The sequence below is a fragment of the Nilaparvata lugens genome, chromosome 4 (assembly GCF_014356525.2).
Source record: "Nilaparvata lugens isolate BPH chromosome 4, ASM1435652v1, whole genome shotgun sequence".
Classification (NCBI taxonomy): domain Eukaryota; kingdom Metazoa; phylum Arthropoda; class Insecta; order Hemiptera; family Delphacidae; genus Nilaparvata; species Nilaparvata lugens.
This window is the reverse complement of record NC_052507.1, coordinates 53,139,104-53,155,567: the sequence shown is the minus strand read 5'-3', so window position 1 is coordinate 53,155,567 and position 16,464 is coordinate 53,139,104. Positions and strand designations below refer to the sequence as shown.

General features: G+C 34.1%; 1 protein-coding gene across 2 annotated transcripts in view; it reads right to left on the bottom strand.

Moving 5' to 3' along the window:
- LOC111044390 (cytoplasmic aconitate hydratase) overlaps positions 1-16,464 on the bottom strand; it is a 92,307-nt gene that overhangs the window by 39,275 nt on the left and 36,568 nt on the right. For both annotated transcript variants that reach the window (XM_039425823.1, XM_039425822.1), the window contains exons 10-11: positions 4,016-4,175; positions 548-768 (exon numbers count right to left, since the gene is read on the bottom strand). In XM_039425823.1, coding sequence (XP_039281757.1) covers positions 548-768; positions 4,016-4,175 — 381 coding nt within the window. The remainder of the gene's footprint in view (positions 1-547; positions 769-4,015; positions 4,176-16,464) is intronic.

The following is a 16,464-nucleotide window of genomic DNA, read 5'->3' as shown; positions in this document are numbered from 1 at the left end:
AAACAAATTTAATAGGTGATTGTAAATAAAATAAAAAAATATTAAATGAACTAAATAAAAAAATGAACTAAGAAATTATAATATTCTTGATTGAAGAAAAATAATTTAAAAATAGTTGAGAAATAATTTTATTAGATGGAAAGATGATCACGGAACTGGATAAATTATCGTATGGCATAAAAATTCAAACGTGAACTGAGTTTATTAACATAAGGGAGTTTTTGATCTTGGAGAAAACAAATAACAGTTTTTATGAGTAAATTATTATTCAACTGAATCAACTAGAACAGGTGACATCAGATACTTGAGGATGAGAAAACTGCGTGAAGTCAACTGTTCACAGAACTACTAGTATAATACAAACCCAAATAACCGTCAATTCTACTATCTTTTCAATCAATGTCAATAAATTTTTATTGAATGTTTGAATTTAAAATGAACTGTGCCATCGCCTAAATTTGGAAGATGAAATAAATAAGGATTGCCTTAGTATCTCATCTGCCAATGTTTCTACATCATTGCTTTTTTACTTAAATGAATGAATGACCTTTTCGACAGCCTCAACTATGGCGTCATCGAGAGGCCCACTGTTGCCGATGCAGGTCATACATCCAAAGCCAATCACATCAAAGCCGAGCTTCTCGAGGGCGGGCACGACTCCGCTCTCCTTCAGGTAGTAGGTGACCACACCTGAGCCGGGCGAAAGGCTTGTCTTCACGTAGGGGGCCACCGACAGGCCCAGAGCCACTGCTTTCTTCGCCAACAAACCTGCAAACAATCAAAAATGTTCGTCAAATGTGTTGAATTACACTGGCTTATTAATTTGACTGCTTTTACATTAACTATTATACATTTTATTCATTTTGCTGGCATTTGACTAGCATAGCTTTTTTATTCGCTAAGAAACCTAGTAAACACCGAAAAGTGCTAATAAGATTTGCGGAATTACTTTAGTATTCATTATTTATTCACTAGCTGGCCCGGCGAACTTCGTATCGCCAAAAAGTCAATGCATCTCATGTTATATTTAACTTTATTTGGTGAATCATGAAATTTATCTGACAATCAATATTTTTTATAACATCTCAATACGGACTTCCTATATGTGCTTAGTCATGCAGCATTTATTATTCTGAAAACATATTCTTCTCAATCAATAGGTAGTAACCTCTATCAGTTAAGTGTTGAATTAAAAAATACAATAAATGGGTTAAATCAGTGTTTCATAGTTGTTGATTGTCAATAGATGGTCCAGTAAATATGCGATATACGATGAATCACACAGAATTCCATATTCTTTCCATCTTCCATTTTTGGATAAATATCAGCTAAGCTAAATAAAAAAAATGTAAATCATTCAGTCACTCTTCAGTAATTAATGAATGCAATATGAACAACTCTCTTTCATGAGGTGAATAGTTTTTGTTTCAACATTTTCCAGTTTCTCAATGATAGGGGAATGATATATTATTTGTATAGGTCTTCTAAGGAACCATTATAAGCTGGTACCAATCAACTAACGGTACACTCCAACTCTAAACTAACGTATTAAGCACGGGTGACCTGTTTATTAAAGCTGGTAACTTTAGATGCTGAATCATATTATCACAACATGATCTTGAATCATGATCATCTTTCCGTTCTTCGGTAGCCGCTTGGCCGGCAAGTACGAAAACATAGGTCTGTAAAATGGATTAATAAATAATTAAAGGTGATGGTTTCTTGATCCATTCCAAGCTGCGATGTATCAACACACTTTTTTCTATGTATTTCACACGGCATGCAGTCAAATATTCAAGTAAATAATCAAAATCGTTTACTTACTGACTGTAGTACTTTCGACCGTCTCGCGATGATTTCAACAATACCGACCGGAAATGTTTTGTTGGTTATGAAGAACACGCGATTTTATTATCAAAAAGTTTGATTGATTTGAAATTGAGCTGTTCTATAATATGTTGTTTTTATCAAGGATGGTGGCTTTGTAAGTTTCGAACTGTTCTGATGTGTTTAATTCATATCCATTTCTTGACGAAACATTTCCGGTCGGCACTGAAAATGAAAATGTTGAAAATGATCGCGAGATGGTCGAAAGTACTACAGTCAGTAAGTAAAAGATTTTGATTATTTACTTAAATATTTGACTGCATGCCGTGTGAAATACATAGAAAAAAGTGTAATAAATAATTATTACATTAACTAATTATTATTAGCCCCTCTATTATAATTTCTGGTCAGAAAACATCCCCAATATTCACACAGCATATTCCAAAAGTTTTATATCGTTCTGTCAAGTAGTTTTCAAGTCTATAGGGATCAAACTAACAAACATTAATTTCTATTTAATTATATAGATAAGTGAAATAGAGGAATCGAAAAATGCAAAGCATTTTCGGGAAACGATTGTCGATTAGATAAATGATAAGTCAAGATTAATTCGCCTGCTACTCCCTTTGGAAGGGTGATCACTTGAAGAGCCGACTCCTCTACATATAATTTATGTCTCTAAAAAATCGTTTCCCGGTAGTTCAGAGCCCACCCGAAGCTGTAATCTCATTACCCACGCCCAAGCCTGAAGCTCTTGCGGGCATCACCATCAGCAGAAGAAAAAAACAGGCGCCAGCCAAAAATCATAGCAAATTTTGAGACAACGCCAGTTTACTGGTCGAAAGCAATCAGTGTTTTTTCTCAAAATCAATTTTTTGTACTAAACTGATCAAAATTAACATTATTCATCACTGGTCATATTACCAGTCATATTGTAGTGATTAAATATTACCAGAGTTAGTAAATACAGATGTTGGATGATTATGGGACGCGGGACGTCGACGGTAGAACTTCAACCATTTAACACGGCTTTAAAACTGTCCCGATCCGTATCCCTTGTAATATACCTAATGTAATGCTTTGAAGGGACGTATTCAAGGATCCAAAGGTTGAAAGAGCCTCACAAGTCAACTGTAGCTTATTGTGTGTACAAAGAACTGTGTCCTTTACAAGATCCAGGAGATTTTCCCTATACCAACATCCCATTCATCATCTGGTTGCTTGCAGCCAAACAGAGCCCTTCTCCTTGCCCCTAATCTCTTGCAATCCAGTATGATATGCTTAGCAGTCTCTTCAGACTGATTACAAAGACTACACATCTGACTCTCATTTCTGAGTCCTGAAGTGGCCATGTCCAGTTATCAGAGCAATCAACTGCTTGACCTGACCTCTAACCAACCTCACCACCAAGCTGGTTAAATAAGAGCTTGTATCTGCTAGCAGCCTTTTGCCAAGTGCTTGACTAAGGTGAGGTGACGTTGCAATTGCTGGTGATGTAAGTCCCTATACCATTTACTTATTGTGTGAGAGGCAGTTGTTTTACTTATGCCACAGCTTGGCTCTGGACCAAAGAATGGCATACTGGAACCCCGCTTAGCAAGCCCACTTGCACGCTCGTTACCACCTACGCCTACATGACCTGGTCCAGTGTCCCTTACATATCCCTGATCCCTGATCAGTGTGCACAAGGCTCGAGTCGGGTATGCTCTTGATCAAGAGCAATTCAGTAGTGTCAAGAGCAATTTTGAAGGTTTTGTCTGGTTAATTGTCGATTTGCCGTTTCATTTACCTACCCGAACTTTCCTACTCGAACTTACCTACCCGAACAGACAACTTTCAGCTCTCTGGAATCGCATTAGAGAAATAACCAGTTTTACTGTAATTATCAATATGCCCATTCACAAATGATATATTGTTCTTTTAATTCTGAAAATTGTATGACTTCCATTCTCTGGATTTGTGAAAAAGGTCAAATCTTATTCTACTAACCTTATGTTTGAATTTTCTCCTCAATAACTAACCAACCAATATTATATTCTCTATGACATCCTATCAAGGCAATATCTTTATACTCATTTTATACTCAATATTATTTTTTAATGTTTGAGTGTGTGATAATAAATAAAACTTGAAAACGGTAATTTTAAAAATACGTATTAATTGTTATAGCATATTTGTATGCTCTTACCAGCGCCAAGCATAACACAAGGATTACTTGTGTTTGTACAAGACGTGATGGCAGCAATGAGAACAGAGCCATGCTGTAGAGTGTACTCTTTGCCTTGGAACTGGAAAGGCACTTTCTTGTTCAACACATCGGGTGACAGGCCGAATCCTTTGAAGCCAATCTGAAACAAAAATTAAAAATGTATCACAATTTTTACAAACAAACATGACTGATAAACAACCGAACAAAATAAATCAATAAAGAAGTGTAAAGATGTATTATCGTAATAAGAAGCGCATCCTTTAAAGCCGATCAAGATGAATAAAGATGGAGAAAAATTAATGTAATTTCAGATGAGGATGTCATAAGATAAAAAACGGCTGGTTTCATGGTCACTTTGCTATTTTTTCGCTCTAATAAAGAGACAAGACAAACTTACGTTTGGGCTACTCCCATCGAATGGATGACCACATCAGGAGTCGTCTCAACTAAATAACGTTATTGAGTTTAATAATTGCTTCTCCCATTAGCCTCTTCTGCACACTAGGACAATATAGCGGCATCCCCTGGCTATTAGTCACAACTACTGAAATTCCGTCTAATTGCCCTTGACAGAAGGGGTTCGGACGCTGCTAATGTGACTGTGTGATGGCGTTTTGCAAGTACTGGCGGCTACAAGTCGACGCCACTATTGTCCCCGTGTGCAGGAGGAGGCTGTTGGATGGGTAACCTCTTGAGAAGCTGACTCGTCTAAATATAGGGTCTTTCAGTGAAATGGGATGACTTCAATTAGTGACCAATTCTTCAAGAAAATTTATTTTTTTTCAATTCGATGGTCAGAAATATGTAGTAAAAAGGTTTCATTCTATTTACTTAACAATAAGTGAACTTTTTTAAATATAGCATCTGATTATGTGTCCTTCATTGGAATCCATACAACTACCAGGTTTCCCATGACATTTTTCATCATATTGACAAGTATTCCATCAACTTCATACCGAGCTCGTTGTTTTTGAACTGGGATAGTTATTATTCCAGTATTTAATATCATTGTTCCTGTATTCCTACAAAAGTTCAAAAATCACACTGCAGGATTATGACTGTTGTTTATCAGTCATATTTATTACTTTTTACTGTTTCTATAGGAGGTTCATGAATGTTTTCTACTACTTTTTATGTTATGTTTAATTGTATTATATTGACACTGTTTCTAATGTACCTGTAAATAATAATGAATATAGATTTCAATTCAATTGAATGAACGAGAAGTGTGGCTAAGTGCTCCGTAAACAACATTGCAACACTACAGGAGTGTCATGAACGATGTGAATGCTTTGTGAGATTTGACAACCAGCAACCTTATTCTATGGGGTTACTTGAAAACAAAAATTTCCCTGAACAGTCTTCTCAGAACTATTCCAGCACTGAAAAAATGAATTCGGGACGAAATAAAAGGAATATCAGTCAATATGCTACAAAATGACTTGGGTATCTTAAAAATTAAATTCCATAGATTACAATAGAAAACATTATTTACCACATGCCTATTTTTCACTCATTTCACAGTAAATTGCAACCTTTTTACTATATATATTCATTACAATTGAATTAAAATAATACATCTTATTAAAGAATTAGACACTAATCGATATCATTCTGTTTCACTGGATGACTCTTTATTATTATTTATGAGAATAAAAATTGTTTCTCGTTGCTTTGGAACCTTAAGCTGTAGGTCCACCCATCTCTCAACATCACCCTTTCTTCCGCCTACGCACAAGTTCAGGCATTGTTTGTAGGCATCTTACACCGTTATAAAAATGATTATACGACATTACACTCTCATGACTTTCTTATTCAATATTTGTCTGTAAAGTACATTAACTTTAACTAACTTAATCAATATTTAACTTAAATTAAACTCTATTATTTCCACAGGGCACAGTGTTGTCTCCAATATTGTTATGTATGTGAATGATCTACTGAGCCTGAAGCTGAAAAATTCCAAAAATATATCGTTTGCAGATGACACTGCCGCTATTTTCTATGGAAAATCATGGACTGAGGTACATCAAATTGCTGAACGAAATTGTTTGCTTATAAAAAATTGGCTGGACAGAAATACATTGAGTTTGAATGTTGATAAAACCAGTTATCACTTTCGCATTAAAAACAGATCTGGTAAACCTGAAGAAAATTTAAATTTGAAACTCCACATTAACAGCAATCAAAACTCAATCAACTGTAATTGTCCTGATATAAAAGAGTCAATAGCACTAAATATCTAGGTGTTCTCATCGATGAACATTTGAAATGGGACATCCACATAAAATTCTTCTGCAATAGAATAAGATACCTTTCTTTCAAATTCTATCAAGCGAAAAAAAATTTTACTCTTCTAAAAATTTTTAGTCAGTCAGCTGAAAATTGTTTACTATACTCTGGTTCAATTTAAAATTCAATATGGTATAGACGTGTGGGGGGCTGTTATAACTCACATTTGGAAGAGCTTTTCTTATGTCAAAAATCTGGTGTGGCGCACTCACACAACTTTCCTTGCCATTATGAAAATTTATCACCTGACGCTAGTGTTCACGCACATCTCAAGTCGACTATATTCAAAGATCCAAGCCAGCTGGTGACAGGACAATAACGCTGGAGACACACGAAGTCTGCTATCTCTTCATAGTGAATGATTTAATGGAATCAACAGTTTGCATGCAATTGAAATAATAACATTTTCTTGAATTTCGAGCTTATTTTCAATTTTAGGTGAAAATGTTACGGAACATTAATTGTAGAGATTTTCATGCACAATCTTTTCCACTTAAAATTTCTTGTTCGAATTGTATCTGAAGCCTGATAATTGGGAATCTAAAATCAAACTTTGCATAGATGGGTTGGAGCTCCTGGAATTTTTACAGATATGACTTGCGGCAGTTGATAGAGCTTATCAATTAATATTTTAGGTATAAATTTGATCAGAATCGTTGGAGCCGTTTTCGAGAAAATCGCAAAAAACCCTGTTTTTGACAACATTTTCGCCATTTTAGCCGCCATCTTGAATTGCATTTGATCGGAATTGTTCGTGTCGGATCCTTATATTGTAAGGACCTTAAGTTCCAAATTTCAAGTCATTCCGTTAATTGGGACATGAGAAATCGTGTACACAGACGCATACACAAACACACACACACACACACACACACACACACACACCACACACACACACACAGACCAATACCCAAAAACCACTTTTTTGGATTCAGGGAATCTTGAAACGTATAGAAATTTAGAAATTGGGGTACCTTAATTTTTTCGGAAAGCAATACTTTCCTTACCTATGGTAATAGGGCAAGGAAAGTAAAAATTGATCATCAAAACTATTCTAAATAAACCTAGACTTTTCCCAATCAGTATGACTTTTCAAGAATTCTATGTTCTCACAATAATTAGACAATTATATATTCTGAAAGTAGTAAAGTTTATTATTAAGCATAAAACTGATTTCCCTTCTCCAAATAATGCTGCCAACAGCCTATACAACCTAAGACCTACAGCAAATAAATATCTAATTTACAATACAAACAAAGAAACCATCAGAAAACAACTTATATACATAAGCAGTAGAATCATTAACACAATCCCCGAACAGTATATTGAATGTGCGAGAATAAATAAAAAACTAAAACAGGATATTATCCACACCTGGATCAAATGCAATTAATTCTTCTATCTATGAGATGTTTCACAAAGTGTACTCTTCTCACTTGTGTGGTTGCTTATTCTGCAATCCTTTGTAATTCATCTAGTCATCTAGTCCTTCAAATAATTTTTTTAACACCTGGTCCTATCGGTTTCTTTTCCATCCTTTCCCTTATTATTCTTCTCCCATCCCATCCTCTCATATTATCTACCGTCTATTTACTTTTCCTGATACCTTTTTCACCTTCTCAAGGATTTATGGTTCTCCTAGTACATGGATATCCATAGTTGGAAAAACCCTTCAATCTTCCACCCTTTTATTTGCACCACTTTCTTTTTATTTTTTTATAATGTGTATTGTTGTTGTTTGCATGTATTCTTTTTGTTAATCTCTGTATCAAACTTGTATGTGTGTGTAAAAATAAATTGAATTAAATTGAATTGAATCGAATCGGAAAAATCCTAAAAACAGATTAGCATTCCGTGCAATATCTGCCGTTCCTTTCACATTTCAACCAACTATCAAACTGAACAACTTCCTCATTATATTTGCTCAATTTATTCATTGATTTGGAGGATGATGTCCAAATCGAACCTAGTATTGTGCGTAAGTGTCTGAAGGTATGTTGATCAGGGTATTCATGTTCATGGAAAACAATATTTTCATATTATACAATTATTCAAATGAAGGAATACAACGGTAGGTAGTTGGAAAATCGATGTAAAGAATCCAGTTTTGTCAATTGATTTTTTTCTCTGAGGGTGATGCCCACATGAGCTCTAGGCTTGTGCTTGAGTAATGAGGCGGATGGTAATGAGAGATGAATGAACCTATACAGTTTTAGGTGGGATCCGAACCACCGGGAAGCGATTTTACAACTCATGAATCATATTCAGAGGAGTTGACTGAAGCGGTCACTCTTCCAACGGGAGTAGCAGGCATATGATTGTTAACTTATCAGCGGACCACTGATTTAAACCACTACCTTATTTATCTAGTGTATTTTGCCTATTGATAGTTAGTCTGGTAACTAAGAGTATACAATACTCCACAAAGAGCAAGGTCTCATTTTGAATATGACTTATTATCCGAATAAATTGGCTAAAAATTGTGAAACCTTGTAAGTTAATTCTAGTAGCGTAGCAAACTCCATTATCACAACATGAGAAATTACAACTTATAAAAAATGGAATTAAATTTTATTAATAGTTTTGAATGAGTTTGCCTGTTTTCTATTCAGGTAATTTTTGTCAAATTTAATTTATTCATGTACCGTAATACTGTAATAGATGAGTAATGATTATTGCATTATAAATTGGAATTCTCTAAGAATGTAATTCCATCTAAAATCAAAACATTCATACAATTTCGACAACCTTAGTGTCATTGACCTCGACATGTAGCTGCACGATTAATTTAGCTAGAAACCGTTAACTACCACTATCTTGCAATACAATCAGTTGACTAACAACCACATACCGTATTGCAGATATGTCTAATTGAGAATACACCCTGGTGACATGGGTCTGTCTTCTACTGGGAACTACGATTTCTGACAGCTTGGAATTTCTGGTTACCTTCCATAACAAGTTTCTGCTTGATTGAATGTTAGTTGGGACTATTATTCACCTACACCTGCAAACTTTCCTCAGCCACAAATACATTTGCATTATACTGGTAAGGTATGGGAACATACCAAGCTGCTCAAAGATAACGGAATATTGGATGTACGTTGCATAGATTGGATAAGACTTCAAGTGATTGGAGCAATAGTGAGATTGTGTCATTAGCATTGGTTGAATGGGAAGCATTGGTGTTATCTATGAGAAATGCTGACAGTTTGTAGTGAATCTCACGATAGTATTCACAAAAAACACATTCAAAAAATGGTCTAAGAAATGTTGAATAACATTTAAACGGAATTCTAAGGTACTTAAACAAGGAATAAATGCTGTTCCCATGTTCCATGACAAGAAAAATCTCCATTGAAGTTCTTTTCTATTATAGAATAGGATATTTCACTGAGAATTTGATTTGAAAGTTAATAAATTACTTACTTTTTTGTGTTGCAAAATGGAATACAGTACTATTCATTCTTGATAAGGAGTTTCATGAGCTAAATATGGAGGTACTCATAAAAATTTAGGCTTACAGAGAAATATACATTGTTAACTGAAATATATTTTACGAGAACTTTATCATGATTCCAAATTTCTTATTATTATTCACGTACTTGGCTATTAAATTGTCGTCTTCTCCTGTTGATTCTCTCCCAATCATTAATTTTATATTCTGATTGAGGAATGTAATAAATAAATGAAATGCATCCAATTGGAGGGACAGGTGGCTCGATACTCACAGAAAAATATTTTTGACCGGGCTTCATTCCAAACTCAAGATTTATAATGAGAGGTCTTCATAACCTCTCCAACAATATTTTACAACACTTTGTTCGGCTATAAAAATAGTTTTTTTATTTAATATTCTTTAAATTCCCCAACAGGTTTATATTTTTCGGCTTTCCTCTCAATTTCTCGGAACACAAAATTAATAATTAAGCTCTCATTATTAAGTGGCATCCCTTGATATGCACACGAATTTGGACATGACCATAATATTTCAACGACCTATTTATATATCAGTATAACATAGAGGGAAAAAGAAGTTTGGGATGATTGTCTGGTTTTCTGACCTTTCAGACTATTTTATCCTATTACAATCTGAACAATAACAAATAAATAGATACATCGCATCGAGTTACAAATTTATGAATATGGTAGATAATCAATCAAATTTCCTCTAAACATAATATTGTCATCAAATATGTAAATGTTTACAAAGTTACAAAATAGCTTATTTCAATACTGCAGCTCGACAAGCATTGAGAGTAAACTTGAGCGCTAGCCAAGATTTTCTGTAAATATTTTTATAGATAAGTATTACAAATAATTTAGTAATCACGAAACTAGAGGCAGAGATAGGCAAAATTTTAGTTGACAAAAGAGAAAGCTCACAATCTTCGTACAACAAAGATGGAGAAATAGTAAAGAATATTAGAAAATTCAACCTTTCTCCAAATTCTCTTCAAAGAGGGTGATCTATAGCAATGTAGCCAGATCAGGGTGTCTTATAGACATTGTAATATTTATGAATAGTTATATTACTATGTATACAGGCCTAGCCAGTTTTTGAAAAAGGTAATATATTATACAAGTGACACTGGCTCACGTTTCATTTTGTAGAAAAGGATATTATTCCGAGAAATAATTAGAAATCGGCACACACCCCAACCAGCTCTACTTTTCCAGGTACCAGTGTCCCCTCTGGTATTCTTCTACCTGCTATTATACAGTTTTGTATGAAAATACACACCCATTTCTGGAAAAGTTGAAAGTGAGAACAATAACTACGACTTTGAACAGAAGTGCTACCAAGCGAAACGGAGCTCAGTTTTGTCAAAGAGCAAAGTGAGAACAAAGAACAACATTTGGTGGAACAAAGACAACACTCTAGCAGCTAGTTTAGCTGCGATCTAGACTGCTCTAGCTTCGACTAGCTTAGACTGATCAATTTAATACTGAGGATGTATTCTAGAGATAGCAATCTAGTTCAAGCTCCTCCGGTTAGATAAATTTCCCCAATAAATTTAATTAGTTCATGTTCGAAAGAACCCCTTACCAAACATTAATAGTCTACAATTATGTATGGATTAAATTGAATAAATTAAAAATGAAAAAAAATACACTACAAAACCAAGAAAACAAACAGATTTTGAATTTAGAAATAGTTAATATGAATAGAGTTAATATGAATCAATAACACTAACACTAACTAAATAATGTGAAAAGGTCCAAAAATGTGAATAAGCTTGAAAATTTAGAGCTGAAAAACTACATGATCTATTTAAGTTCTACTATTTAGTTAGTGTATTGATATTGATCTCAAGGTTTGTATGTGTGTAACAGAAGGAATGATGCTAGAGCGGAATTGAAGGATTATTTTAAGGTGTTATCCGAATTACAGGGATAAGATAACGAAGCTCTCAACTTATGAAGTACCAAGAGTTTCAGATTCAGTCTGATCAATTAAGTTTCAAATGATTTATTCATTAATTTTTTGTTGAGAATGATGCCCCCATATAATATCTCGGCTACGTAAGAAGTGGAGTGATAATTGAGATGAAAGCGCCTACTTCTCTTTGGGTGGGATCCGAACGAGAACGAACTGGGAACGAGTTGATTCATTAAATTCGTAATTTTTGTATTAATTTGAATGAATTTATGAGTTGCTTAATTGAATTGATTTCGGAGCTCATATTTAGCTTAGAAAAAGCTTGGTTCAATTCGTGACTCGTACAACGAAAGAAGGGCAGCCCTGCCCTGCATGCTGTCGCTTATCTAATCTAAGCTTTTCCTATCTAATCTAAAGCAACCAACGAGCCCAACAACTTTCTAATGAGTCTTATTATTCATCAAATGTGAGTACTAACTAATTCCTTAGTCAATGGAAATTGGCTAATTCCATAGATAAGATTAATATTTGCAAATTTTCTGCTAATAATACTCGTAAATATCAAATAGAATAAGAGGAGGAATAACGATGATAAAATCAATAAATTATGTTTGTCATTATGATAAACATTATTTATAATGATGTTTATATTTATGATGCGTTATTACAATCTATAGGGGAATCAAACCAAACTATCAACAAAAGAACAGGATGATTCTGAATTCATGATGATTCAAGATTCTGAATTCATGGCGTTTCTTTCGTTGTACGAGTGACGAATTGAACCAAGCTTTTTGTAAGCTAAATATGAGCTCCGAAATCAATTCAATTAAGCAACTCATAAATTCATTCAAATTAATACAAAAATTACAAATTCAATGTATCAACTCGTCAGCTCGTTCTCGTTCGGATCCCACCGAAATCAAATCAAACTATCAACAAAAAAACAGGATGAATAATTATTATTAATAACTGGGCACGGGTTGAATTAGGCGAAAAAGTAATATGGTAATTATTAATTAACCAATGTGAAGAATAGAATAATATCAAGTAATAATACTTTAAATATCAAATCCTCTCTAATACTCTTCAATTGCAAAATGATAGTCCCATCTCTAATTGCACAGATTAGATAAACACTGTGTCTCGGTTCTCTCGTTGGAAGGGTGGCTGCTTTAGTGCTTACTGCTTACTCATCAGTAATGAGCTTCAAAATCCCACAAAACTGTAGAAGCATCCATCAGAGAGCATTATCAAAATCATTAACCACGCAAAAATCTACAACTTATGGTGGTATCAGGATCAGAAAAATACTTCAACAAGAATTCCAGTTTATAGGAAAAGTCATAACTTTAAAGCTCCTCTTCACTACTACATAAAATTGACTTTTTGTAGAGTACAGGCAAGATAGGGATTATATCCAAACTGATCAACTTGAAAATTTTCATAAAGATTCTAAATTTACCAAGGATGGTTACAGGCCTGTTTTCCTTCTTATTGAAGTAAATAATTAATTCTAATTTTAATGATAAAAACGAATTTATTTTATTTTTATCCTACACAGCCTACGTAAGAGATAAGTCCTATCAAATCGCCAATACTCTCAACCAGTACTTTGATGACGTGGTGACTCTTTCTGGATCTCTTGTTCGATCCGAACGGGTGTAAATATTTTTTCAACTAATTTATAACTTTCATGAGGATCATCCTCAATGTTGTCATTTTCAATTTCCACCCGTTTCGGAGCTCTGGTTCGCAAAAACCCGTTGCCAATATTTTTGCGTAATGAATTTTCAACTCACATAATTATTTATTTATCAATAAAATTATCACAATAATCGATAATAATAGATTTTATCATAATCTGAAAGAGGAGAATGAAGCTCAGCTTGCACTATTCCTCTTTCAAATTTTAATGATAGCCTAATGAAGTTAAGAAGGTTACATGTGTCATGTATGTCACGCTCTTCACATTTCTGGTCCGATACTCCTTGAGAATAATTGATAAGTGATAACAATTTTGAATTTCGTGACCCAAAAAAACACTTGATATCCTAATAATTTCAATAATATTGGATTAAAAAGTAAATGTTTGAATAAACAGAAAAACTTCAAAGAAGATTATCCATTAGTAAAAATAATATAAAAACCTTGTAGTACTCTTTATTATTTAAAAACTTTAAAATATTTCAACAACGACTAGTTTTCGAGTTGGAGTCGAAACTAGTCGTTGAAATATTTCAAGTTTTTAAATAATAAAGAGTACTACAAGGTTTCTATATTGTTTTTATTAATTTGTACAAAAGTAGCCCATGTAAGTAAAGTGTTTTTAATATGGTTATCCATGTACTAGGAAAACCTTCAATCCATGAGAAGGTAAAAGAGGTAACAGTAGAAGTAAATAGAAAGAAATGAAAGGATGGTATGGGGGAAGAAAAATAAGGAAAAGGATAAAAAACCGATAGGACCAGGTGGTGAAAAAAAGATTTGAAGGAGTGGATGATTTTGATTTACAAAGGAATGCAGAATCAAAATCAATGCTTGTCACAGAATTAGATTGCATAGCTTTCTGAAGACTACTACAATGTATTAGTCTATAATTAGACTAATTACTCTAAAGTATTACCAAGATAGCTGTTCACATACAACATAGTAAGCGTATAGCATTGGACATAATTATACAACATAATAGTGAATGCTATTATCTTGTTATCTAGTGAAGCAAAATTTCCATCATAAACGACTCTTACTACCCTGGCTCACTCGCTCACTCGCTCACTCACTCACTGGCTGGTTTATGCACGTCCACCGTTCAACACAAATAGCTCATTGTCAACTGAGATTCACTGCATACTGTCAGTGTTGGTCGAATGGGCAGCGCATTAGTGTTAATTGTGAGCAATGCTGACTGTTGACAGTGAATGTGCAACTGGTGCTTCTGGCTTGGACTGTACTACAGTTAACGGTAATATTGGCCTGCACCCTCCACCCCTGCACCCTGCACCCTGCACCCTGCGAGCCTCCACGAATTAGAACAATATGTCCTCTCTTCTATAGTGCCAAATATCATCACTTGCAACTAACAGCATTGTTTCAATGGGAAGCGATGGTGTTATTTCACAAGGAATGCTGACAGTTCCAAGTGAATCTCTCTTCTAGGAGTGTACAATGTGCGCTTATTCAACTATAAAACCGGACAGAAATATGTTTGCCAGTTTTTGAATAGTTTTTCTATTTTGCATTGTCCCTTCTTTTCCTGCCAGGGACGGTTGGAGCTACACCCCCTCACCCTTCCCACCACACTCTAATACCTACCACCCTGTTTTGGAAAGGTCATTGATCTGAAAAGACTAGGAATGTATAGTAATACTTCAGGTAAAAAGGATATTAGTCTCCTATATTGTCCTGGAAGACAAACTAAAGACAAATCGCTGTAGAAAAGAATCAACATTCATCCATGGATTTTAGCTGGCTTTTCATACAAACCCCTGTCAATTCTAATGGCAGCTTCTACATAAAAACAACAAAAATGGCTATAAAGACTAATGAAGCTATGGAAGAAGAAAGCTGTTTTTCCTTTTAAAATTGTTAATTTTTAGAATGTCGATCTATGCCGTAGAGAAGGAAAACTGTTTTTCCTTTTAAAACGTTCAATTTTCTAGGGTTTCCATTCACTCAACTTAGAAGTCACCATTTGTGATAGATACAATATTGAATAAATGCCTTTTAGTGTTATAGTGAAGGTTTTATAGTGGTAGATATCCATATGATTAGAAAGACTTAAGATTATCACAACCACTAATTAAAGAATTATCGATAAACTAGTTTTGGTTGCTAAACCAGTAGCAATTAATTATGGTGAGCCCTAGAGATGGTTTAGTAATGAAGTAGCGATTCCTTTATATTGTTAATGGTGTAACCAGCGTAACTACTCTCTGTCATTCTCTCAAAGATGAATGTGTTCGAAGAAGTAATTTTATTTAATTCTATTTGTCTAAATATCTAATGTATATAATACATTTGAAGTGAATGAGCGCGATATTCTATTGAAGATCTGGTTCATCAACTAGATAACTAGAATTTAGATCCAGAGCAGTTCATTTAAAATACTCATATTCTTTATTTAGAAGTTTTGCAGTTTATTTACACATGCTACGAGTTTCAATAGAACCTATTGTTCTATTTTTGTTGATAGAGTTTCATTATCTATCACAAAAATTATTTTTATTATATTCATTATAATCTTACACGGGGTTAAATAGCGTTTTTGCTGAGAGTGATACCCACATAAGCTCTAGGCTTGTGCGTGAGTAATCGGATGGATGATGATGAGAGATGAATATCCACATGCATGCAACAGCTTTAAATGGGTTCCGAATCAACAGAACGCGACTACGATGCTCATAAACTATACATTGCAGAACCGGGTGAAGTGGTCACCCGTACAACGGCATAACAGACGCGCGTCTCTAATCTAACCTCAGCAATTAGATACCAGCACGAACATTTAGCTAACTGCTCATGTTGATAAAATACACGTGAATTGTTCTAAACATTCATTCATACTTCACAAGAATTGAGAATAAGCATTCAACAAGATCAAATAAAAAAGAGAAGACACAACAAAACTTTTTGGAATTTTCAACAAAATATATATTAAATGGATTAGAGGAAAAGAGTAATGAAGTCAATAATAAATCTATTGAATTGATGAAAATAGACAATCCTTAGAACCTGTTCTATCCTATATGAA